At 47.5% G+C, this 22,684-nt stretch overlaps 4 protein-coding genes, 1 long non-coding RNA gene and 1 pseudogene across 5 annotated transcripts; 5 read left to right on the top strand and 1 right to left on the bottom strand.

The window, feature by feature from the left end:
* Positions 1–742: 742 nt before the first annotated feature.
* On the top strand, positions 743–2,384 carry LOC147960814 (uncharacterized). Its single transcript, XM_087536497.1, has one exon. It carries the CDS (start codon positions 958–960, stop codon positions 1,618–1,620), a length of 663 nt encoding a protein of 220 aa, XP_087392623.1. The 5' UTR covers positions 743–957; the 3' UTR covers positions 1,621–2,384.
* LOC125519187 (cysteine-rich receptor-like protein kinase 19) lies at positions 2,031–4,260 on the top strand (annotated as a pseudogene).
* Positions 4,261–5,072: 812 nt separating this feature from the next.
* On the top strand, positions 5,073–6,818 carry LOC147960813 (uncharacterized). The gene has a single exon (XM_087534706.1). It carries the CDS (start codon positions 5,073–5,075, stop codon positions 5,724–5,726), a length of 654 nt encoding a protein of 217 aa, XP_087390832.1. The 3' UTR covers positions 5,727–6,818.
* Positions 6,819–8,581: 1,763 nt separating this feature from the next.
* LOC125521869 (uncharacterized) lies at positions 8,582–13,422 on the bottom strand. Its single transcript, XM_048686933.2, has 12 exons — positions 12,891–13,422; positions 12,618–12,783; positions 12,084–12,167; positions 11,643–11,759; positions 11,345–11,521; positions 11,054–11,257; positions 10,480–10,964; positions 10,059–10,158; positions 9,713–9,772; positions 9,538–9,630; positions 9,331–9,450; positions 8,582–9,189 (listed from the first exon to the last, which is right to left on the bottom strand). The coding sequence occupies exons 1-12, from the start codon at positions 12,974–12,976 to the stop codon at positions 8,875–8,877; spliced, it is 2,007 nt and encodes a 668-aa protein (XP_048542890.1). The 5' UTR covers positions 12,977–13,422; the 3' UTR covers positions 8,582–8,874.
* Positions 13,423–14,099: 677 nt separating this feature from the next.
* LOC147960811 (uncharacterized) lies at positions 14,100–18,425 on the top strand. The gene is made up of 2 exons (XR_015610571.1): positions 14,100–14,212; positions 17,844–18,425. It is a non-coding gene; the product is annotated as an uncharacterized LOC147960811 (long non-coding RNA).
* On the top strand, positions 14,566–16,690 carry LOC147960812 (uncharacterized). The gene is made up of 2 exons (XM_087537526.1): positions 14,566–16,289; positions 16,687–16,690. The coding sequence occupies exons 1-2, from the start codon at positions 14,566–14,568 to the stop codon at positions 16,688–16,690; spliced, it is 1,728 nt and encodes a 575-aa protein (XP_087393652.1).
* Positions 18,426–22,684: the final 4,259 nt, after the last annotated feature.

Below are 22,684 nucleotides of genomic sequence, written 5' to 3'. Positions count from 1 at the left end.
TCTCCTATTTACAGAAAGCATGACCACAATACTATCCATATGTGCGAAAATTAAACAACAAAAAGTTGTAACAGCCCGAGACCGATTCTTTCCGTAATTATTATTATATGGGTTGCTCGATGTTTTTTTTTGCATTGCATCATTTCATCATGCCACCATGTCAATAATTATTGCAACTCAAATTGCATGGATTTTTTATCCATTTAAATTGAGGGAAATTCACGTGGTGGTTTATCTTTAAAACATATATCCTCCCAATACTTATAGGGAGCTAAAATAATTATTCCATTGATTTGGAATCACCCACACTTGCAATGTAATCCCCATGCCTTTTATACTTCGAGTTTGACCTCCACACCTTGTCAATGATTCTTTCTCCATTCATCGAAGCCCCACCAAATTCCAGCCCAAAACATCGCAGCCACCACCGTCGCCGAGGGAGACTCCGCCTTGATCGAGGACACCCCCACAACGCAAGCAAGGTCCTCGTCGCCGCCGTCGGCTGCAGCGGCTTCGCCCTGCAGCTTCCTCCGGCGGTGGCAGAGAAGAGGGGTGTTTCTTTGGGTGGCAGCGGCGGCGCTAGGTTTCCTTTGGAATGTAATTATAACGCTGAGTAATGTGGGTACTCAAGTTATTCTCCAATTTTTTTGTTGCAGGACGTACAAGTGTTGTTGTCATTGTTTTCTTTCTGAAACAAGTTGGAAAGATAGCGTCACTACAGTAAGTGTACAAATCCCCGCGCTTTTGAGCTATACTCGGATTCAAACCACAGACAGACATACCGCTGATGATTGCCGCCAGTTGCCCCGTCTCCGCGTCCCTTCTTTCTTGCTCTCCCAAATTCCCGATCTATCTCACCTCGCCCTCCACCGCATAGTCTTCCTCCCTCCCGCCGCCGGATCCGTGATCTCGCGATCGTCGTTTGATCGTTGCTCTCGCGACTCCGCGGCCGCAACCATGGCCGACACCACAGTGCTCCCGCCGTCTCTGCTCCCGCGCCGTAGCGCCGCCGCTGGCGACCTCCACTCCTGCTCCTCCCGCGTGCGCGTAAGCCCTGCCTTGATGGCGAATCCCGCCGCTGCCAAGAGGCCGAAGCGGCCCATGTCCGTGTGCGACGGGCAGCCGCCGGCGAAGCGCGTACGCGGTGTCTGCTCGGGGGGCGAGCTCCATGTCGCGGTGGCTGCCAACATCAAGAACAACAAGCTTCCATGTCCCAGCAACGGCAAGGATCCGAAGAATCTCCACTCCTCTGTGATCAAGAACCAGGTCGCCCAATCTCCGGCGAGCTCGACGCAATCGAAGCCGCCGATCAGCATGCGCCAACTGATCGAGAACGCTCGCCTCGCCATGGATTGGGCGCACCCTGCCTCCGAAGAAGAGGCCAGCCGTCGGCGGGACATCGAGCATAGCAGAGCGGAGGCCCGGCAAAAGGTGGAGCAGATGGTGGACACCGTGCAGTTCAACGACCCCTGGATACATCACTCCGACGTGACCAAGTCCCCTGAGGAGCTGCTCCAAGCAAGACAGCAAGCTTGGCGTTATCAAGCTCACCGCATCGAGATGGCTCGTCGACGGGACTTTGCTCAAGAGATGCAAATCCACGGATGTGTGGTCAAGTGATCGAAGCAGAGGAAGAAATCATCAGCAGCGCAGCCTTGTTGGGGGTTGTCTTGCTTAGCTGACCAAAGCAGAGGAAGCAGAGTCGGCAATCTGCAGTGCTAGTGTTGCAAAGCAGAGTCACTAGTGCTAGTTGCAAGTGTGTAGGAGTATTTCACTGGCATGTTTTTCAGTAGTGCGAGTGAATTTGGCCAACAATTAGTGTGCATTATGATCACAATTGATCAATTAATGCAAGGGATTGTTCTATGTAAAAGCATTGGATCAGTCTGTTGTAGTATGTTTTATGTAAAAGCATTGGATGTGATGATCCCACCAAGAAGATCACTTCTGTGCTTGAACTACTATTCCAGATAACTTCTATTTTCCTGGAGAAGAACATATATGTCTGCTTGCTGAACTTCTGAGTCCTGATGCAGAATTTACTTGTCGCATCAGGAAGGCGCCGAAAAGCCTGTTTCATTCAGACAATTGGTGTATATGCTATTTTCCTGGAGAAGAACAGATATGTTGTCTGAATTTCATATTCATTGGCATGGATCCACTGAGGTGAGGGAATTACATCATCTGAATTTAGCTTCATTCAAAATCAAGTCAATTACAGTGAGAAACGTTGGCGACATCTACAGGTACCTTCAGCGTCATCCGCAGCTTCTCGGCTTCCTCCTGAAGAGAAATTAGGAGTTGCACATTTTGACACGCTGGGAAATGGAAAGATTAGCTCTGCACTGTACATGCTTGTAGATCCTCTGGGGTGACCGATTCTTTTTCCTCTGTAAAAGCCATTGGTTTGTATGCATCTTGTGTGCTAATAAAGGTTCCCAGCCAGTTCTTTTATTTGGGAACCTTCTATGAGGTTCCTGAACCATTTTTTTTCCTTTTTTCATTTCTTGTTCTTGTTTCTGTTTCTTTATTTTTGCTTTTCTTATGTTTCCTTTTTACTGTTTTTTTTTTCAAATTTACTTTTCTTTATGCCAAAAAATGTTTATGTTTTTCAGAAATTGTTCAAAACATCACATTTTCAAATTTTGTTCACAAATTCAAAAAAATGTTTTTTCAAAAATATTTTTCAATTTTTGTTCACAAATTCAAAAAATGTTTATGTTTTTCAGAAATTGTTCAAAACATCAAAAATGTTTTCATTTTCAAATTTTGTTCACAAATTCAAAAAAAATGTTTTTTCAAAAATATTTGGGACTTCAAAAAATGTTCATGCCTTTCAAAAATTGTTATTGTTTTCAATTTTTGTTCACAAATTCAAAAAATGATAATGATTTTTTAGAAATGTTCGCCTTTGTCAAATTTTGTTTTGGTTCAAAATTTTATTCACAGGCTCCATAAACCTGGGCCGCCGCCTAGAAATGTGCTCATTGACGACCATAGTAGCAACCACTAAATCCTCACACCTTGTTTAATTCCTAATAAATATGTGCACGAATTCAAAACATCTACAGTTAAATGGAAGACTACAACAGATCTAGTTTTCACCTGACCTGATTCTTTATTGCTCGAATCATAAAAACTATTCTAGTTTAGTTTAGAGCAATACGTCAACAGTTGATAGGAACTGCAATTGCATTATCTTTTCCAGACAGAACAAAAGGACGATTGCTAGACTGGGCTAAGCGATTCAAGATAATTATAGGGTTAACAGAGGGCCTTGTTTACCTGCATAAAGGCTCCATTTTCTGGCTTGTCCACAGAGACTTGAAACCGCATAATATCCTCTTGGATTATAACATGAACCTGAAGCTTACTGAATTTGGATCAGCTAGAACACTGAGTTCAGATGTACTCCCTCTATATGAAATCTTTCTTTACGGAGGAACTAGCAGAAGAGCGCACGAGTAGGGTCGCGGGAACCAGGTATCATCTGCCTGCTATATCAATAATCACAAATTCCCATCATTTGTGTTCAAATGTTCTAACCTTACAGTTTTGACATCTTTTGTTTCACTTTTTCAGTGGTTACGAAGCTCCAGAGTATGCATCTCGAGGAGTTTACTCGATGAAGACAGATGTGTTCAGCTTTGGCGTTTTGGTTCTGGTGATTATTAGTGGCCGAAAGAATACCATACTCGACAAGCGAGGGGATACTGTTGGTGATCTTGTACGAGATGTGAATGAACTGAACATCTATTTGAAGCATGATTTCATATAGTTCGCATTCACGAGATGTTTACTATTGTTGCCAGATTATTTTCCTTCTTTTGCGCTACAGTTATCTCATGTCAAGTGTTGAAAAACTATTTCAGGCCTGGCGTATGTGGAAGAACTTGTGGGTCCGTTGTTAGGGGACGGATATGAAGTCGCTGAGATAACGAAATGCACTCAGGTGGCACTGCTTTGTGCTCAGGAAGATCCAGCAGACCGGCCTACCATGACAGATGTTGCTGCAATGCTGAACTCTGAATGCATAAGCTTACCAATGGAGCCTAAGCAACCCACCGCGCTGATCCATGGGTGTGCCGACAGAGGCACGTCATCGACATATATGGGCCAATCAAGCAGGACAATAGACATAACAATAACGAGTTCAGCTCCAATGTCGACTAGAGTTCGAATCATTCTTGACCCCGAGGTTTGATATGATGGCAAACATTCAGTAGCATATATAATTAAAAAAAATGTGAGGTGAGGATTATGGGCTTTTTACGGCTCAGGTAGCGTACATATTCGAGATATCAAAGATCAGTTTTGTGGAGTGAAAATAAACATGTGTGTGTGTGGTTGGTACCAACTACTAGACTGATTTTCCATCAGCTACATTGTAATCCAAACGTATAATGTTTCATGTTTTTCTGCTACTACTCTAGCCACTTCTTAGTGAAGTTTAGCCAGGTTTGCTCATGTTCAGTTATTCGCATGTTCTTTTATAGGGACATAGGCACATTCAGAATGAGGAATCATCAAACTTCAGCTTGACAAGCAGCAACCACAGAGCTCGGAGTTCAGATCTGTAGCTGCACACACTACGAACACATCAGGATATCAAGATAAAAAGAAATGTTCTGAATGCACAATGGTAGTTAAGATGTTAACTCTGAAAGTTAACAAGCATGCCAAAATGCATTCTTCTGATTTTGGCCCACTCTGATTCAGACATTCGTGCCAAAATTGATTCAGACATTCATGCCATCATGTTTAATCTTGCTCTTCTGGGCTTTATGCAAGCAATTTGAATCCGAGTCTCCTGCCGCCAGTTTTAGCTATGCATGCCTGAGCCGACTCGGATTCAAAAACCAAAGTGCGCGTTTGCCTGCCTGGGCCGACTTCGACTCGGATTCAAATTGCTTGCCGCCACTTCTCCCGCCGCGTCCCTGTTTTCTTGGTCGCCCTGTTTCCCAAATTCCCGATCCATCTGATCTTGCCCCCCGATCAGCCTCCCTCGATCCATCTTCCTCTCCCTCCCAACGCCGGATCGTCGCTCCTCGATCAACTCCGCTGCCGCGACCATGGCCGGCACCACGGTGCTACCGCCGTCTCTGCTCCCGCGTCGTAGCGCCGCCGCCTCCGCCGACCTGCACTCCTGCTCCTCCCGCGTGCGCGTGAACCCCGCCTTGATGGCGAACCCCGCGGCTGCCAAGAAGCCAAAGCGCCCCGGATCCGTGCGCGGCGAGCAACCGCCGCCGGCGAAGCGCGTACGCAGTGCCTGCTCCGGGGGCGAGCTCCATGTCGCCGTCCCCGCCAACATCAAGAACGGCAGCAAGCTTCCGTCTCCCAGCAGCGGCAAGGATCCGCTCCACTCCTCCGCAATCAAGAACCAGGTCGCCGAATCTCCGGAGAGCTCGACGCAATCGAAGCCGCCGATCAGCATGCGCCAACTGATCGAGAACGCTCGCCTCGCCATGGATTGGGCGCACCCTGCAGCCAAAGAAGAGGCCAGCCGTCGGCAGGACATCGAGCGCAGCAGAGCAGAGGCCCGGCGAAAGATGGAGCAGATGGCGGACACGGTGCAGTTCAACGACCCCTGGATCCATTACTCCGACGTGACCAAGTCCCCTGAGGAGCTGCTCCAAGCAAGACAGCACGCATGGCGTTATCAAGCTCGCCTCCTCGAGATGGCTCGTCGACGGGACTTTGCTCAAGCGATGCAAATCCACGGATGACTGCAATCCACGGGTGATGGAAGCAGAGGAAGAAATCATCAGCAGTGCAGGCTTGCTGGTGGTAGTCTTGCATCAGAGGAAGCAAAGCAGAGGAAGCAGAGGAAGCAATTCCTTTCTTGAGTCCGTGTGGGTGAGCCTTCGAGTTAAGCTAGTCCTTCCTAAACCATTCACACATGAGTTTCATTTAATCTTTGCATCTCTAGGTTCTGCACTTAATCACCAAGATTTCTAGTGTTCTTTCAATCCCTTTCAGCCATTAGTAATTTTACAAGAGTGTCAGCAGAGTCTCCATCTAGCTAGGCAGCAAAAACCTTGTTAAGATGTGTACGGCATAGTTACACTACATCCACACCTGGTCCTAAGTAAGGGTTTAAGTAAATAAAGGGCATTTTCAATAAATCAAAGTAAAGCAGATGAGCCTAAAAAGGAAGCTCATGTACTGCAATTCCGGCACGAGACAGAGCGTAAAACGCACTCGCCGCAAAATCCAAAACGCCCGTTTGCTACCCGGCTTGTAGCAGGAAAAAAGGAGTAGAATTGAACTTGTCGATACACACAGTAATCATGTGAGCTGCCTAGCGTCTGGAGACTATGCTGACCCTCCTGTAAAATTAATCTTGGCTGACTTGGATTCTTAGGCATTGGCGTCGTGGTGAGTTAAAGTTGCAGTTTCTGACGAGTAGCATTGGTTGGTGAACTCTTGTGTGTATGTGTGAGTGAAGCTTTGAGCTAAGCAAGTCCTTGATGTACCGACTATCAAGTCATACTGTAATCAATTTTGGATATGAACGAGAAAATTGTTGGTCTGAATTTTGCAGAGCATTTGAGTAATCCTTTCGTATCTATTTATTCTTGTATGCTTCTGTGGCTTCTTAAAGCATTCTGCTGCTCTAGTCGGAAAAGTGTGTACTGAGGCACAGATCCAATGGATTCATCTTTCATTTCACAATACTTTGTTTGAGTGGTGATGCACATAACCATGTTCGGAAAAGAGTAACTAGTCAAGAATGTGAAAAAGGTGGCATCATATTGCAGCCATCTGTCAAACTCTACACCATCCTTGAAGAAGGTCTCTTGTTCAGTCGCTTGGTGTTCCTTTGGCTCTACAACATTGCCTGCCACTGCTGCTTCACCTAGCATGAAGAAGGTGACTCCAGTTTCAACTCTGCGTGCTCGAAGGGGAATGCGGGATCTCAGCTGCAAAATCCCGAAGCAAAACCGTATTGTTGCTGCTTCACCAAACAAGCAACCAATTCCTTTCTTGAGTCCGTGTGGGTGAACCTTCGAGTCAGCAGTTTTTCAGTAGCTGAGAAAATCAGAGGAGGCAAAGGATAAGATACAAGTTGCAAATGCGTAGGAGAATTTCACTGGCATGTTTTCCAGTAATGCGAGTGAGATTCTTAATTTGACCGTGAATCAGTTTGAATTACGATCACAAATGATGATTTATGCAAGGGATTCGGTTTATGTAAAACCATTGGATTGGATCACAATTATGATCAGTCTGATGTATGCAAGCATCTGCCACTAGATCTCTTTCCATGTTTTCATCTGATGTGTGCATCTGATGTATGTACAGCTCGTGTGCTTCCTCTCTGAATTTTGCAACTGCTGCAATTTTCGTTCAGTACAGTTGCTGTATATGCCAGACCAGTTTCATGTGCACACTGCAGAGAAAATCAATACTTGACGACGGCAATGGTGTTTACTTCATTGATTATCATATTCATTTACATTGACCCACTGAGTTAAGGGAATTACAATGCATCATCTGAATTCAAAATCAACTCAACTACAATGAGAAACATTGGCAACATCCAGAGGTATTGCAATTCTTCCTCCTCTGTAAAGGCCAGTAGTTTGTTTGTATCTTGTGTGCTAATTAAGGGGCTTGTGTGTAAGAGCTGGACCTCCTTTTAGCATAAGCTTGCAAGTTTGCAGCGTCAAGATGATGCAGACACAAGACAGTCCTGTTCCTGGTTGTCTGACTTGCAGCAGCTCTGAACTTCTGGGTTAATATGGATGTTTCCTTCCCTAAACAGCACTTGTCATCATCAGGGAAACGAACCACCAGTTAAAAAGATACTGTAGTAAGTGTTAAAGTATATGTGGATTGCACTAGCCCTTTCCATCAGTTCGGACTTTTGGTTGCGTTGGCTAGTGCATGAAGCTTAACATGGTATCAGAGCTAAGGTCTTGAGTTCAAGTCCTGGTTTGTGCAATTTATCTAAAAATTGCCGATGCCCCCCTTTGTGTCCACGTATAGGCCTCTTGAGTCATACGTGAGTTTCGCGCGCCGTCGCTCTCTTCCGGTTGCACGTGTTGACTTGTCTTCCCCGTCACACGTGAGAGGGGTGTTACAGTATATGTGGATTGCACTAGCCCTTTCCATCAGTTCGGACTTTTGGTTGCGTTGGCTAGTGCATGAAGCTTAACAGTAAGTAGTATGGTCATCTTGAATGGTCAAAACTTAGGCAGCGACACCATCCCATCCATCTTTGACTGGCCATGCCCAGTCATTTGTCTCCAATTCTCAAGGCAAAACTTCCAGCAAGACATTCAGGAACACTAGCCATCGGTGTAAGTGACAATAGTTCATACCCTTCAACGGCCTGTACGCTGCAGGTCAAACCGGGGGCACCTTCTTTAGCGGCTACGGAGTATCTTCCATGTACAAGCGCGATCCTGTTCCAGGGAGCACACCACAGGTTCAGAGCCCAGTTCCAGACAGTCAGTGCCGTTGGAAATGATGCCATGAGAACCGGTGGTGGCTTGCGCGTGCTGCCTGCCTCACCATGGAAAGCCGGCAGTCAGGTAACATGATGTTGCCATCCTCTCTTTCCAACTAGCAGCAGTAAAACTTGTAAAACAACATCAACAACACTCGTAAAAGTTTATCCTTCCATGTTTTGTTATACAAGCTATTATATTCTACCACTACATGCTAAAGGGAGCTCAAGCAAAATTACACGCAGCTCCCTTTATTACTACACACATACACAGGACGCAAGCAAACCAACCAATCAATGGCCTTTACAGAGCAACCAAAAGAATCGGCCTCCCCCGGAGCTTACACAACATGTACAGAGCTAATCTTTCTGTCAAAATGCCCACCCTTGGTCTCTCTTCGGTGCCGACCTGCGTCTGCCTAGTGGTGGTCGTCGGGCAGGAAGAGGTACCGGAATGTCGAGTCGAACGGGACGACGGTGAAGCTGCGGAAGCCGAGGAGCCGCTGCTTGCGCGACGACGTGGTGTCCTGCACCGCCGCGACCTGGGCCGGCGTCAGCTGCCGGCAGATCCAGTCGGCCAGCAGCGAGTCCTCCACCGCGCCCTTGCCGTAGCTCTGCAGCAGCGCCGGGACAGTGAGCTTCCCCTTGTCGTTGATCCCGACCGACGCCCGGATGTAGTCCCTCATCGACTCCTGCAGCTGCTGCCGAACGTTCTCGGCCGAGAAAATCCTCACCTGTTACGTACGTAGCAAGTTGTTTCATCAGGTTAAAAAATGCTTTGCAGCAACGGTCGGTTGTGCTTGTAGCTCTGGTTTATTTAACTAACACATTGCCGGTGTATACTTGTTGTTGACAAGATGAGCTCATCCACTTACAGCAGGTGAGGAGAACATCCCGCTGCTCAGTGCAAACAACGCCAGGGGCTCCACGTCGTCGACCGAATACCTCTTGTGCTCCTCGGTGACTCTGAACTTGTGAAGGGCTAACATCAAAGACTGCAAAGGGAGGGAAAACGGTAAGATGAATGAATGTTGACTTGCATGACAAAGAAATGAGATCGACAAATGAGGAATGGATAGTACGATCTGTGGCCGGTGTGCTGGGTTCTTCATCTTTAGGATTATAAACTCTATTTCAGCTGCACTGAAGGACTGCCCACCAACCTTGTAACAGGCCTGCAACATTAGCTTAAGTTTGTTATTGATACGTAATGAAATAAACCTGGCTATAACCAAATAAGTGCTCCATTAGACAAACCTTCTGCATTAGCGAGAAAAGCTTAATGTCGTTCCCGGGGACTCCATAAGCTAAATATGCCTGCAAGAAAATATGCACATAATTTGGCATGTGAGCAGCCAAGAATATATAACAGCAACACATGGCCCGTGAATAATTGAAAGTGGGGCATAAAGCAGCAACTTGTTTTTTAACACATAATTCAGTGGAACTGCTGAGTATTTAAAATCACCACAACAACTATTGTGACATAACACTAACTATTGCCTTCAAAACTCCTACTGACAAAAAAAATGAACACGATTTGCGAACAAAGAAGAAATACTTTTCATCTTTCCATGTATGCTAAGCAATGGATGGTACTTACATGCATTATTAGGGCATTGTAAAGGTTGATCCAAAACGCTAACCGCTCGTCACAGTTCATACGGGTAGGATCAACCTTTGATAGTTGCTCCACAAGGGACCTGCAGATAAAGAATAGTTAAACAGTTAGATCATGCCATGGCATGAAGAACATCCTTTGTTCAGATAACCAACACCATAGTGCTCTATTGGACTTATAAGGTAAAAACAAGCACTTTTGAGACCTTCATTTACAAAATGTAGCTTTTGTGGTCACATTTTTTCAGTAAATGATACTACATCATGTCATGTGCTCTATTGTTACTCCAGGCTGTCTCAAATAATTTTCCCTCCAGTTCATCTAAATTCTGTTTGACTATTTATGTAAGCATGCAATTAGTTCATTAGTATTAATTTCTTTAGGCAAGGGTTCAACAAGAAACCTGAATTTTTGGAGAGCATCAGATGCATATTCAAGCTGTTCCTTGCATACATTCATCCAAGATACTTCGGCTACTGAACAGTACTTCCCAATGTCTCTTCGAGCTTCCTTCCCATTAACACTGTATGGATCAAAGTTCCCCACTTCATCTATAATATCTTCATCGTGATCTGAATCAACTGAAGGGCTTCGCAGCACTGAGGCCATTAAAGATGAATCTGACACAGACGTAAATGTAGAGCCAGATAAACATCCCGCTGATGAAGACGAATTATCAGAAGACAACTTTGGTGATATCTTCGACGATCGAGATAAATGTAGGAAGATATCTCTCATGCAGCGCACCATCTCTCCAGAGAGCTGATTTGGATTGTTGCACATGTTTCCATTCATGCTGTGTTTCTTCGGATCAGGTTCCCTAAATGACAATGCATCTATTCCAAGATACTCTTTGCCATCCTTCTCTGTAGAGCTTGGCTCTTGCATCTGCAGGAACAAGAAGATTTTACTTCACTGACAACTTTAAATATTTTGCATAGAACATAAACTACTGGTAAATAGGCATGAAGTAGGACCTCTTCATCTTGGTGTTTTTCTAGAAATATATTTAAACTGACGTCTTGGTGCTCTTCTAGCTGCCCACTTGTAGACATCTTCTCCCTATTTTCACTCTCTTTTTCAACATCGTGCCGTTCTTCAAGTTCAGGGTATAGATATTCTTCCATTGACTGAACTGACTCATATTCCTCCAACTTAAAATCTCTTAACGCCGATGTGTGCTTTGAAAGTAAAACAAACAAACCGTCAGCAATTCCGGACAGAAATAAGAACCTCCCAATGAGATTATTGCTACAAAGAGAACTTACTTCATCCCCTGTGCATTTACTAGTTGATGGTGTCGATAGTAAGCATTCTGGATTACTTTCTACTAGTAACCTTTCAGTCCTTACATGACACAGCTGGTAGCGTAAATCGCTTAGATCCGTCTCGAGCTTTGAGATAGTGATTTCTAAAGAGGATATGCTATCTACGAGCTCCTGCGCCTGGAAATAAGATGTTAAAAAATAATATTCAATGGTAGCCATCTACAATCACAAGTAAATTACAAACATATGTACCATGTATTTGTGGCAAAAAAAAAAGAATACACTGATGTGTGCAGACCTTGTTTGGTAGCTTTGTGGAAGATTTAAGTATCAGCTCGGCATCGTGTGTGATGGCATCTGTCAACGCCAGATGCATGTCGATCTCTTCCTGGAGCTGCCTCTGCAAATTCCTGACCTGTGGCATGTAATCACATCTGAGAATACTGGATCTCATTCCTTTGAAGTTGCACAATATATGTCCCAAAACCAAAGTTACGTGTAATATATGTATAAATTCAGCAAATTAGCTCCAGTAAATGTCAAGCATAACCAGTTCATTTTGAGGATCATTCCCATTCCCATTTCCCAGAAGGAATTTTCAGCCAAACAAAGGAGCACAACATGCTGTCACAACTCACAACACAAATGAAAGCATGATCCTTTCAGCTGTAAACAGCATCACAGTAGCACAGACATCGAAATTGTAGAGAAGATGAAGCAATTATGGAAGGCAACTCACTTCCTGCTCGAGCTGCGATCTGTACCGCCGCATGCCGCCCCTCCAGGCCCCTTCCCTCTTGCCGCCACCATTGCTGCTATCATCCTGCAATGGGAACACCACACCAGTTAATCAGGTTCATGGATCACCTGAAACATTCCAGTGAACAGGATTGCCGCCGGGTGAAACCAATCGGCCGGGGAGGAGAATGCAGACAGTTGGCACGGCGAACAGAGTGGAAACTCACAAATTTCCTAGCGAGAGCAGGTGAAAAACTACTGGAGTACTAGTAGCAAGCAAAGGGGAAAGTGGCATCTCGTCTTGGGGGCCCTCGAATTCAGCACGCGGGCAGACAGCTTGTCTGAAGCTGATGATTCGCGCTGCTGCTGCCAATGGCGGGGAATGCACAAAAACAACACCTTGTTTGCAGAATTCCCGGAGCGGAAATTCTAATTCTCGGTGCGGGGAAGCAAGAAATCGGACGTTGACTGTACGGGCGCGACGCATTCATTCACCAGAGAAGAAAGGAGTTGGGGTAGAAGAGGAGAGACCAACCGCGGAGCAGCTCGCCGACACCGACGCCTCGCCGCTCCCCGCCGCGAGACGCGCCGGGCGCTCCTGCTCCTGCTCCGGCGGCGGCGGCGGCGTGGGGCACGCGTCGCCGCCCGACCTCCGGCCGCCGCGGCCCATCCGCTGCATCGCCCTCTGGATCGAGCCGCCCCTGCGCGCGCGGGCCAAGAAAAGCAGCAGCAGCTTTGGTGAGCGAGCAGGAAAACACCCAAATCAAGAGCGCGGAAGCATACGAACGGGGGAGGGGCAGGGGCTGACAGGGTCACGGAGGCGCGCATCTTGTCGGATGCCGCGGCCACGGCCGCCGCTGCCGCCAGCGCGTCCTCCGCGCGGACGCACAGCATCCACCACCGCCCTCCTCCCGGCTCCAGACACAGACAGCGAGAGAGCCCTCCCACCGCGGCTCAGCGACGCGCGGTACGTACTGGCCGCGGCACTAAACTAAGCGCCTCCGGAGAGCCGGACACCGGCAAGGGAACGGGGCAAACGACAAGGGTGGCTGGCAGCAAAGCCTATCTACCCGTCGCTCGCTAATGACCGTGGCGGCGATGCGCTTTGTGCTGGCGATCATGGCGCCGTGACGACCGGCTTAGCTCACACACGCTATCACACTGGTGAGCTCGTAGCGAGTGAGCCCACGACGCCGCGCTGCAAATAATGGTCTCGGGGACGAGGCACGGCGCCGCAGGCCAGGGGCGTCTCGTCGATCGGTCGGTCGGTCGACGAGGTTCCCAGATTTGATTTTGGCCGCGGACCGGCGGGCGGGCCCCGCGGCGCAGCGAAGGAGAGGGACGGTTTGTTGGTGGAGTTGGTGAGGGGGACGGCGTGGCGTGGTGGGATGGATCGGGTCTTTGGCTTGGCCGGCTGCGCTACGGCCGGTCTGGGAAAGGAGACGCGGCTCGTGCCGTGTCGCGTTGCGTGCTGTGCTGATTGATTGTGTTGGACTGTTGGTGGTACTGTACGTACTCCTAGGAGGAGGAGTAGAGTAGGTGTGCGGTTTATGTTTGTGTCCATGGATGAAAAATGGTGGCCAGGCCAGGTGGTCACGCTCTCTTCTGATCTGGACTCAACTCGTGAGAATTGCGCCTTTGCCAGGTGGTGGGGCTCCTTCTCCTCTGCTGCTGCTGCTGCTGCGTAACTTCGTTCCGGGCCAGTGAAGTGGCAAATTTGACTATTTTGACATGTGGACGAAATCAATTCACAAAATGAACTGCCCGTGAACTATTTCACAGCACTGACCCTTTTGTGTAGCGCCCGCCAAGCAGGCGCCACACCCTACGGTGCAGCGCCCAGCTCGGGGGCGTTGCACGCCAGTCCACCATGGCAGTCCTTGGGCCCGCACCCAGCAGTGCAGCGCCTCCTAGCTAGGCGCCACACATGTAATGTGCAGCGCCTAGCGTTCGGGCGCTGCACTGTGACTTATCCAGCGGCTGGGCCCCCCTCCCCCACTCCCCCCACCCCACACACCTCAACCCGAGCTTTGCCCCCTCTCCCACTCTCTCCCCCTCTCAAATCCTCTCCCAAAACTTGCAAATTTGAAGAATTTGTCCGTGGATTTCGAAGTCATACCCTCCCTCAAGGTAATCTTCTCTGATCCCTTGTTTTGATCCAAGTAATGCTAGTTTGGGAAACCCTAGTTTTGTTTGGATCTAGAGATTTGCATGGAGATGTGAGATCTTTGTTTGCCAATTTCCTATGATTAGGCTTTGTTAGTATGTTAGGGTTATTCTTATGGGTGTTCTTATGTTGGTGCTAGGGTTATGGTTAGGGTTATTGTTAGGGTTATGGTTAGGGTTAGGGTTAGGGTTAGGGTTAGGGTTATGGTTAGGGTTAGGGTTAGGGTTGTTGTTTGATATATATATATTAGGGTTTGTATTCCGTGTTAATCCTTAAATTAGTACTCATGGAAGCAATGTTACGATGTGTTGTTTGAATGCTTATAGGGATGGGAAGAACATGTGTGTTTGTTCATCATGGGGACAAAGACGCCTTCTTGAAAGGCAAGATTGAACCGGATCCGGATGAGCTAGATATGTTGTTTGATAGTAGTCCTAGCTATGCGGAGCTCTTGCAACAAGTGAGGAAAGATTTGAATTGGATGGACCCTAGTGATATCGTTGAGTTGGAGGGAAGGCATAATGTAGGTTTTGGAATGCACATCCGTTGGAAGACAATGCGTATCAACTCGGAGCAACGTTGGGTTGCATACAAGGAAACGGTGGCTGATTCACTTGACAAGGCTCTTGAGTTATTTGCAACGAAGAAGGTTGATTCAAATTTGCATTTGGACTTGAACCGGAAACCCTCCCCTTTGGTTGCTAGTAGCCCCCCACCCTTGAAGCGAGATGAAATTGTTGAACCTCTTTTGACCCAAGAAGTGAGGCCAACATTGAGCCCGTTTACAAACAACCAAGATGAAGCTTTGCAAGAGGACAATGATGAGTATGCAGACGATGACAATGAAGTTGATCTCCATGACAACAATGTGGGTGATCTTGACAAATATCATTTGCAAGAGACAATGGACCATTCCATCCCTTTTTCCCGTGCATATGCATCGGATTCGGATGACGAAGGTCCCGATGAACAAGTTGATGAGGAGGGGTTCACGGTGAAGGAGGCCGAAGCTTTCGAGAAGGTATTCGGTCGGGATCACAAGACACCATTGTTCAAGGATGTTAGTCTCGCGGATGAAGCCGTTGTGGATGGTGGCAAATCTATATCTCTTGGGGTTAGGCCAAGCTCTCACCGTGATTTGGGAGACGACAAGAACCGGATTGGTAAAGGGTGTAAGTTCGAAACCTTCTTGGAATTGAAGATGTGGCTCGACAACTACTCGGTTACGCATTATCGTCCACACAAGGTGGTGCATTCGGACGTCAATGTGCGCTACACGGTTGCATGTGCATGTGAAGATGAAATATGTCCGTGGATTGTGCGTGCAAGACCATGGAAAGGAGGTCCCGCTTGGCACGTAGTGAGTTGTGTGCCAACTCACATGTGCCGAGGCAAAAGGGTGGATGGCAAGATTGTGTCCCAAGACCACAGACAACTCACGTCTGAGTTCATCGCTTACAGGCTCTCCAACTCAATATCCACACTTCCAACAATGAGCGTCCAACATGTCATTGACCTTGTGAAAGCCATCTTTCATTACAAGGTGAAGTACGGCAAGGCATGGAAGGCGAAGCAAGCCGCATTTAAGATGTTGTATGGTACTTGGGAGGAAGCATACAACCGAATCCCTAGGTTGTTGTTAGCCATGGCCGCCACAAACCCGGGCATGGTTCATGTTGTCGAGCCTCATGGGCACCAAACAACGGTTTATGAAGGAAAGAAAGTCCGAGTATTTGGCCGTGCATTTTGGGCGTTCGAGCAATGCGTGAGGGCTTTCGAACACTGTAGGCCGGTCATCTCCATTGATGGCACGTTCTTGACTGGACAATACAAGGGCACCTTGTTGGTTGCGATAGCAAGTGATGCCAATAACCGGGTGTTGCCATTGGCATTTGCTTTGGTTGAGGCGGAGAACAATGACAACTGGGAGTGGTTTATGCGTCTTTTGAGGACGAAGGTGTTACCCGCTCAAAGGAAAATTTGTGTCATATCGGATCGGCATGCAGGAATTCTTAACGCAGTGGAGATTGACATTCCCGGGCATGCTCCGTTGCACCATCGATGGTGCATGAGGCACTTTTGTTCGAACTTCTATAGGTCATGTGGCCTTAAGGAGTTGGCCGATGATCTTCAAGATTGTTGTCTTGCTTTCTCCGAGAAGCGGTTCGCCACTTTGTTGAACAAATTGCTCGCACACAAAAAACTTGATCACGGGGGTCAAGACTTTATGAATAGGCACATTCCCCACCGGAACAAGTGGACACGTGCTTTTGATGAAGATGGCCGAAGATACGGTCAAATGACAAGCAATATGGCCGAATGCTTCAATAGGGTGCTCAAAGGTGCACGTGGATTACCTGTGACGGCAATAGTTCAATACACATTTGACAAGATGAATGCGTACTTTCTAAAGTACTCAATGGAAACTGATGCACAGATAGCGGGTGAGAACCCGCGCAAGTACAAGTACAAGTTCCCACCCAAGGTTGATGAATGGTTAGAATTTCAATCACGAAAGGCGGACTCAGAAGAAGCTATATTATATGACAACGAAGAGTGGAAGTATGAAGTGAAAGAGCCAGGAGGAACCACAAACGATGGCCGGCAACATGGAGGTCGGGCTTTCAAGGTGTCGTTAACACAATGTGATTGCTCTTGCGGGAGGCCATTGTTGCTTCATCTCCCATGCTCACATTTGTATACCGCCGGTCGCGTTAGAAATGTGGACATCAATCACCCACGCACCGTGAGGGAGTTGGAGTTCTCAATCATGACGGTCAAGAAAACATGGGCTCCCCGCTTTCACCCATACTTTGACCAATCACAATGGCCGGAGTACCATGGAGTTCAACTATGGCCGGATCCGGAGTTGAAGGTTGTTAAACGTGGTAGACGTAAAACAAAGCGTTTTAGAGGCGACATGGACGGATGGGGCCATGGTGGCCGCCGCGAAGCGGGAAACGATCAATTCCAAGAGCCTCGTGAGAGCTCCCGTTGTGGGGAATGCAAAGGTCATGGCCACAACAAAAGAAAATGTACGAAACCAAGGAAAAGGTCCAAAAAAAATGATGCAAGCACTAGCCAACAAGGAGCTACACAAGGGAGCCAACCAAGTGGTAGCCAACAAGTGCCAAGCCAACCAAGAGGTAGCCAACAAGTGCGAAGGCAACAACGCGGTAGCCAACAAGTGCCAAGGCAACCAAGTGGGAGCCAACCTAGTGGTAGCCAACAAGTGCCTAGCCAACCAAGTGGTAGCCAACAAGTGCCAAGCCAACCAAGTGTTAGTCAAAGAGGATCTAGGCAACAAAGAGGTCGGCAACTAGGACTTACAAGAGGCCGTGGTGGTGGTAGTCTAGGCCGTGGTGGTGGTGTTGGCCGTGGTGATGGTCTTGGCCTTGGTGATGGACTTGGTCGTGGTGATGGACAAGGGCAAGGTCGTTATAGAGGAATGTTTGGATACCTCGATGGACCATTTCCGTATGTTGCTCACTAACTATAATGTTTCAAATGTTCTTGTTTTCCATATGTTATTTTTTTCATATGTTCCATTTGTTTGTATTGTCTTTACTAACCATTATGTTTCACTCATTGTAGGTATGGCGGCTTCCCAACCCAACAAACCAACAATGAAGGAGGATGGCGAAGATAAGATGGCGGGATGATGGGAGAAGAAGCTTAGAGAGGAGGATGCAGCCAAGCTAAAGAAGAAAAAGGAAGAGGAGCTTGAGGAGAAGAGGAAGGAAGAAGAGAGAGCGTCAAATGCGATGCGCGCCAGGGAGCAAGCATTGGTGAGGAAATGTGAGGAGGCACAGAAGAAGCGTCAAAAGGATTTTGAAGAAGGAACCATGAAGCTTTGGGCAATTGCAACTGAAAAAAAAGAGAGGGAGGAAAAGATATTCATGGAGAGGGTGGTTAAGGAGGCCCACCTCATAAGGAAAAGGGAGGAGGAAGAGGAAGAAGAGAAGAAGAAGAAGAAGAAGAAGAAGAAGGGAAAGGGGCCTTGCTCTACGCAATAGAGCTATGTCATCTTCAACTTGCTTGTGGACGATAATCGTGTTATCCTCTAAACTATGCTCTTCGATTTGGTTGTGAACTACTATGTGTCATGAACTACTATCTCTCCTCTTCGATTTGGTTGTGATCTACTATGTGTCATGAAGTACTATGTATTATGAATTAGTATGTGTCGTGAAGTACTATGTGTCGTGAAGTACTATGTGTCATGAACTACTATGTGTCACAGTTCTTTGCTTGCTATGTGTCGTGAGCTACTATCTCTCCTCATCGGAATATGTGTGCGTGTGCCAAAAATTTGCTAAGTACAGGTGCAACGCCTAGCTACTGGGCGTTGCACAGTACAGTGTGGCGCCTCGGTGCTAGGCGCTGCATGGGCTGTAGCTTGCAAACAGAGTGTTTGCTCTCTGTTTAGCTCAGTCCATGTGTGCAACGCCTCAGCTCTAGGCGTCACACTGTATAGTGCAGCGCCTAGAGCTGAGGCGTTGCACACATGGACTGAGCTAACCAGAGAGCAAACACTCTGTTTGTAAGCTACAGCCCATGCAGCGCCTAGCACCGAGGCGCCACACTCTACAGTGCAACGCCTAGCTACTGTTGCACTAGCTACTGGGCGTTGCACTGTACAGTGTGGCGCCTCGGTGCTAGGCGCTGCAGTGGACTGAGCTAACCAGAGTGCAGCGCCTAGCACCGAGGCGCCACACTGTACAGTGCAACGCCCAGTAGCTAGGCGTTGCACTGTAGAGTGTGGCGCCTCGGTGCTAGGCGCTGCATGGGCTGTAGCTTGCAAACAGAATCATTGTCAGGTAGAGATGAGGAAGGGAGAGGGGGACTTGGTGCACCCAGAGGGTGATTGTCATGGTTCAGAGTTCAATGTGGTTGAGCAGGGAGTTGAGGTCACCCTCGAGGATCCAGACCAGTTCAAACATGTCGAGACTGCCAATGTGAATGATCAAGATGAGGGCTTTAATGGTGAAGCTAATGAAGATCAAGTTCAACATTATTAAGACAACAAGTGCAATATAGAGGACCAAGTTCAACATAGAGGTTCCTAAGAAGAGCTAGTTCCTTGGGCGCTTTTTGGCTGCTCCCCCCTCTTGCTGGCTAACTTCTTGACCTTCCTAGGAAGAGGAACACGCTCCCGCTCCGGCTCCGGTTCCTCCACGTCATCGACATCGTCATCCAAATAGTCATCCAAAGCCGCCATCCGTGAGGTGCCGACCGTTCTTTTGCCTCTTTCGGTGAAGTCTTCAGGTGTGTACTTGTTGATTCCCTTTCTAGGCTTTAGCATGTATGCAGACCTAACCTGGTACGCCCCCAAGGTCATATCATCATCAGCAACCTATGCATCAACAAAAGATATGGAAAGACCGTGTGTGAGGATATAGTTAGCAATGCATCAACAATTGGATATATATGCTCATGCCATACCTCTTGGGTGACCACACCCACATCCTCATCCTCCAAATGATCACCATGGCTCTGGCCCGAAGCGGGATCTGATGGTGTCGCCGACCTAGACCGTTCTGGTGATACATACTCGGGGTCACGACAACCAAAAAGGTTTGATAGCCGCCTTAACTTTTGGCCCTGGCGCTGCAACATGTACAAGTGAATGAGACATCGAACGTAGCAACACATGTTAAGTGCTAGTTTGAAGGAGATGTGAACCTTGATGAATGCTCGAAGTGCACCTTCTCCATCGCTTTTGCCAGCCGGGGTTGTTTCAAGAATAGTCTCGGTCTCATCAGCTGCTTTCTTGATCTGGGCATGCTATGAACAGAAATGGTATTAACGTGTTAGGCAAGCGAAGATGTGAATAGTGTGAATGAAAAGCAAAGAGGGCAAATACCACAAAGTTCATTTGGAGCTGAAGGGATCACTGAGTTGCCTTTCCTGACTAATGCGTTGTACTGGTGTTGGGCTACCTCATCAAAAACAGTGGGTTCTTCCAAAATCTCCTCAGCATACGCCGGCTTGCATACCTCCACACGGGTACTTGCAAGAAACCATGTGAGATAGTTGTTGAACGCTACAGGGCAATGCTCACGAAGCTGGACTCCTTTTCCAGCCCTAGCTTGCTCCACACTAAGCGCAAACTGTACGACATACTTTCTGTGATGCTTGGCCCAATCCTTAATCTTCCGCTGCCTTTTCCTATCCAACCTGCAAGTTAGAAACATAATATTAGTAGCATCGAAACCGCCGAGAAGCTGCTAAGTACTCAAGGTTAATTATATCTTACGCGTGTAGCAACTTGTCTGTGTCCTCCCACTCCGGCGGATGTGCCTGGAACAAACCAAACTGACGGCGCACTCGATGTGGGAGGTGAAGCTCAACCGCCCAGTTGCATATGAGTGGGCACCGCATACGCCAGAGATCCCTATCCCTAGTGCACATCGGATTCAGCCTGAACTCTAAAGGGTTACCAAAACTATCTCCTGTTCCATACGGCTCCCATATCACCTGCAAAATGGGATAGAATGCAAAATTGATATCGAGTTGCAATAGAAGCATCATAATCACTTATGCCATGTCAATTCACCTGCTCAGGCGTGATCGCGTCAAGCTCACTCTGGTACAACTTGTACATGACCGAGGGATCATCTGTCGTCTCATTTATCACATCCCACTTGTAAGCCCAAGTGGGTAGCCGTAGTAGGTCGCCTTTGTCGTCCCAATCATCGTACTTCACCTTCTTCGGACGTCCAACCGGCAAACACTCCCAGCTCCATATGGAAAGTGCGAGCAAACAACCACCAATACCTCCAGATGACCTACAACAGGCTTCGTCCAACTGCACATAAAAGAGAACATGGTTCAATTAAGAGCAAGATCGCATTCATAATGTAGCAATGAAGTGAAAAAGAAACAACTTCATACCTGTCTATACAAGTAAGCCAGTGTCGCCGAACCCCAACTCCATTTGCTATCGAAGACGGTCAACGCCTTCAGCCACATCCATGGAGCATTCTTGCCTGTGCCATCAGCAAACATAGTCCTGGATATCACATACCACATGTAGACACGAGCATATATCTTGACCGTGTCCTCATCAGCTTCCGGTGGGCAAGTACCAAAGTGCTTAGTAATCCACGTGAAAGTAGCACCGGCTGCGACTCTTTCCTTCTTCTTGTTTTCTGCTGCTGGTTCCGGAGGCTCCGGAGGAACCATACCGATAAGGGCATGCATCTGCGCGCGCCACCCATCGGAGTCGGTGCTCATACATAGAGGATTCCCATCGATAGGAAGACCGATGATCATAGCAATATCCTGGAGCGTCACTGTCATCTCCCCGGTCCGTAGATGGAAACTATGTGTCTCCGGCCGCCAATGATCAATAAGCGCGGTGAGTGCTGGAGCATTGTTGGGTGGCGTCGACCGTCTGACCATATGAATGAAAGGGAGAAGTCCTGTCTCCCTTACATATGGTGTGTATTGCTCATCATAGCGCATCCACCCAAGGGTGACCCCGTGAGAACGAAGCTTCAAAGGTGCAAGCGCCTACAAACAAACAATTCATAACATTACATATGGGGCATTTGTGTTTGAAATAAATACGAAATTCATAAAATAGGCCACTTTCATTATTACCCGCTGCTCCACCGCCATAGCATACGACCGGTGTTGTTTGTCCCAGTGATCATCGAGAAGCCAAACCATCCTAACAATTTTGAAAGAAAGCTTTCTTGTCAACACGATTATCTTTTCAATACAAATAAACTAAAGTACGCCTACTAGATGCAAAATACAAAGCATATGTATCCAAACCATTCTTGCCAATACAAATGTAATTTCAATAAACTAAACTAAGCCTACCTCATGCAAGATTCAATACAAATATCTTTTCCATATAAATAAAATGTCAACCTATGTATCCAAACTATATAAATAACATGTCAACCTATGTATCCGAACCACATTCTAGTCTAACAAGGGTTCCCCAAATCTAATACATGCAAGATTCAAACAAAAATTCCCTAAATCTAATACACACAAGATTCAAACAAGGGTTCCTCAAATCTCCGAAATAGCATACATTCTATGGATAGAAAGAAGGGGATCGGAGAAAAGTACCTTCTAGGATGGATTGGTGAAGGAATCCACGGGCCAAATCGTCAGATTTGAAGATTTTTTAAGAGGGGATTGAGAGGGGGAGAGGAGGAAGCCGCCGGCCGCCTGTTCTGTAACTCCTCTGGAACGAATGGGTGGGGGGGGCAGCGGGCGGCTGGCATCTAAGTCACAGTGCAGCGCCTGCGGGCCGGGCGCTGCACATTACGGTGCAGCGCCTAGCTCTGAGGCGCTGCACTGCTGGGTGCGGGCCCAGGGGCTGCCACGGTGGACTGAGGTGCAACGCCCCTGAGCTAGGCGCTGCACCGTAGGGTGTGGCGCCTGCGTGGCGGGCGCTACACAAAAGGGTC

This window comes from Triticum urartu, chromosome 7A, assembly GCF_056163025.1.
Source record: "Triticum urartu cultivar PI428250 chromosome 7A, HENAU_Tu73, whole genome shotgun sequence".
Taxonomy (NCBI): domain Eukaryota; kingdom Viridiplantae; phylum Streptophyta; class Magnoliopsida; order Poales; family Poaceae; genus Triticum; species Triticum urartu.
The sequence above is the reverse complement of the archived record's forward strand: the minus strand, read 5'-3'. Positions and strand labels throughout refer to the sequence as shown.

What these genes read in the sequence shown, in the direction of transcription:
- LOC147960813 (XM_087534706.1), top strand. Translation starts at nt 5,073, where the DNA reads ATGGCCGGCACCACGGTGCTACCGCCGTCTCTGCTCCCGCGTCGTAGC.
- LOC125521869 (XM_048686933.2), bottom strand. Translation starts at nt 12,976, where the DNA reads ATGCTGTGCGTCCGCGCGGAGGACGCGCTGGCGGCAGCGGCGGCCGTG. An exon ending in ATGCGCGCCTCCGTGACCCT is followed by an intron (nt 12,784 to 12,890) that starts GTCAGCCCCTGC and finishes CCGCGCGCGCAG; the next exon opens with GGGCGGCTCGATCCAGAGGG. An exon ending in GGATGTTCTCCTCACCTGCT is followed by an intron (nt 9,190 to 9,330) that starts GTAAGTGGATGA and finishes CGTACGTAACAG; the next exon opens with GTGAGGATTTTCTCGGCCGA.
- LOC147960812 (XM_087537526.1), top strand. Translation starts at nt 14,566, where the DNA reads ATGCTTATAGGGATGGGAAGAACATGTGTGTTTGTTCATCATGGGGAC.
- LOC147960814 (XM_087536497.1), top strand. Translation starts at nt 958, where the DNA reads ATGGCCGACACCACAGTGCTCCCGCCGTCTCTGCTCCCGCGCCGTAGC.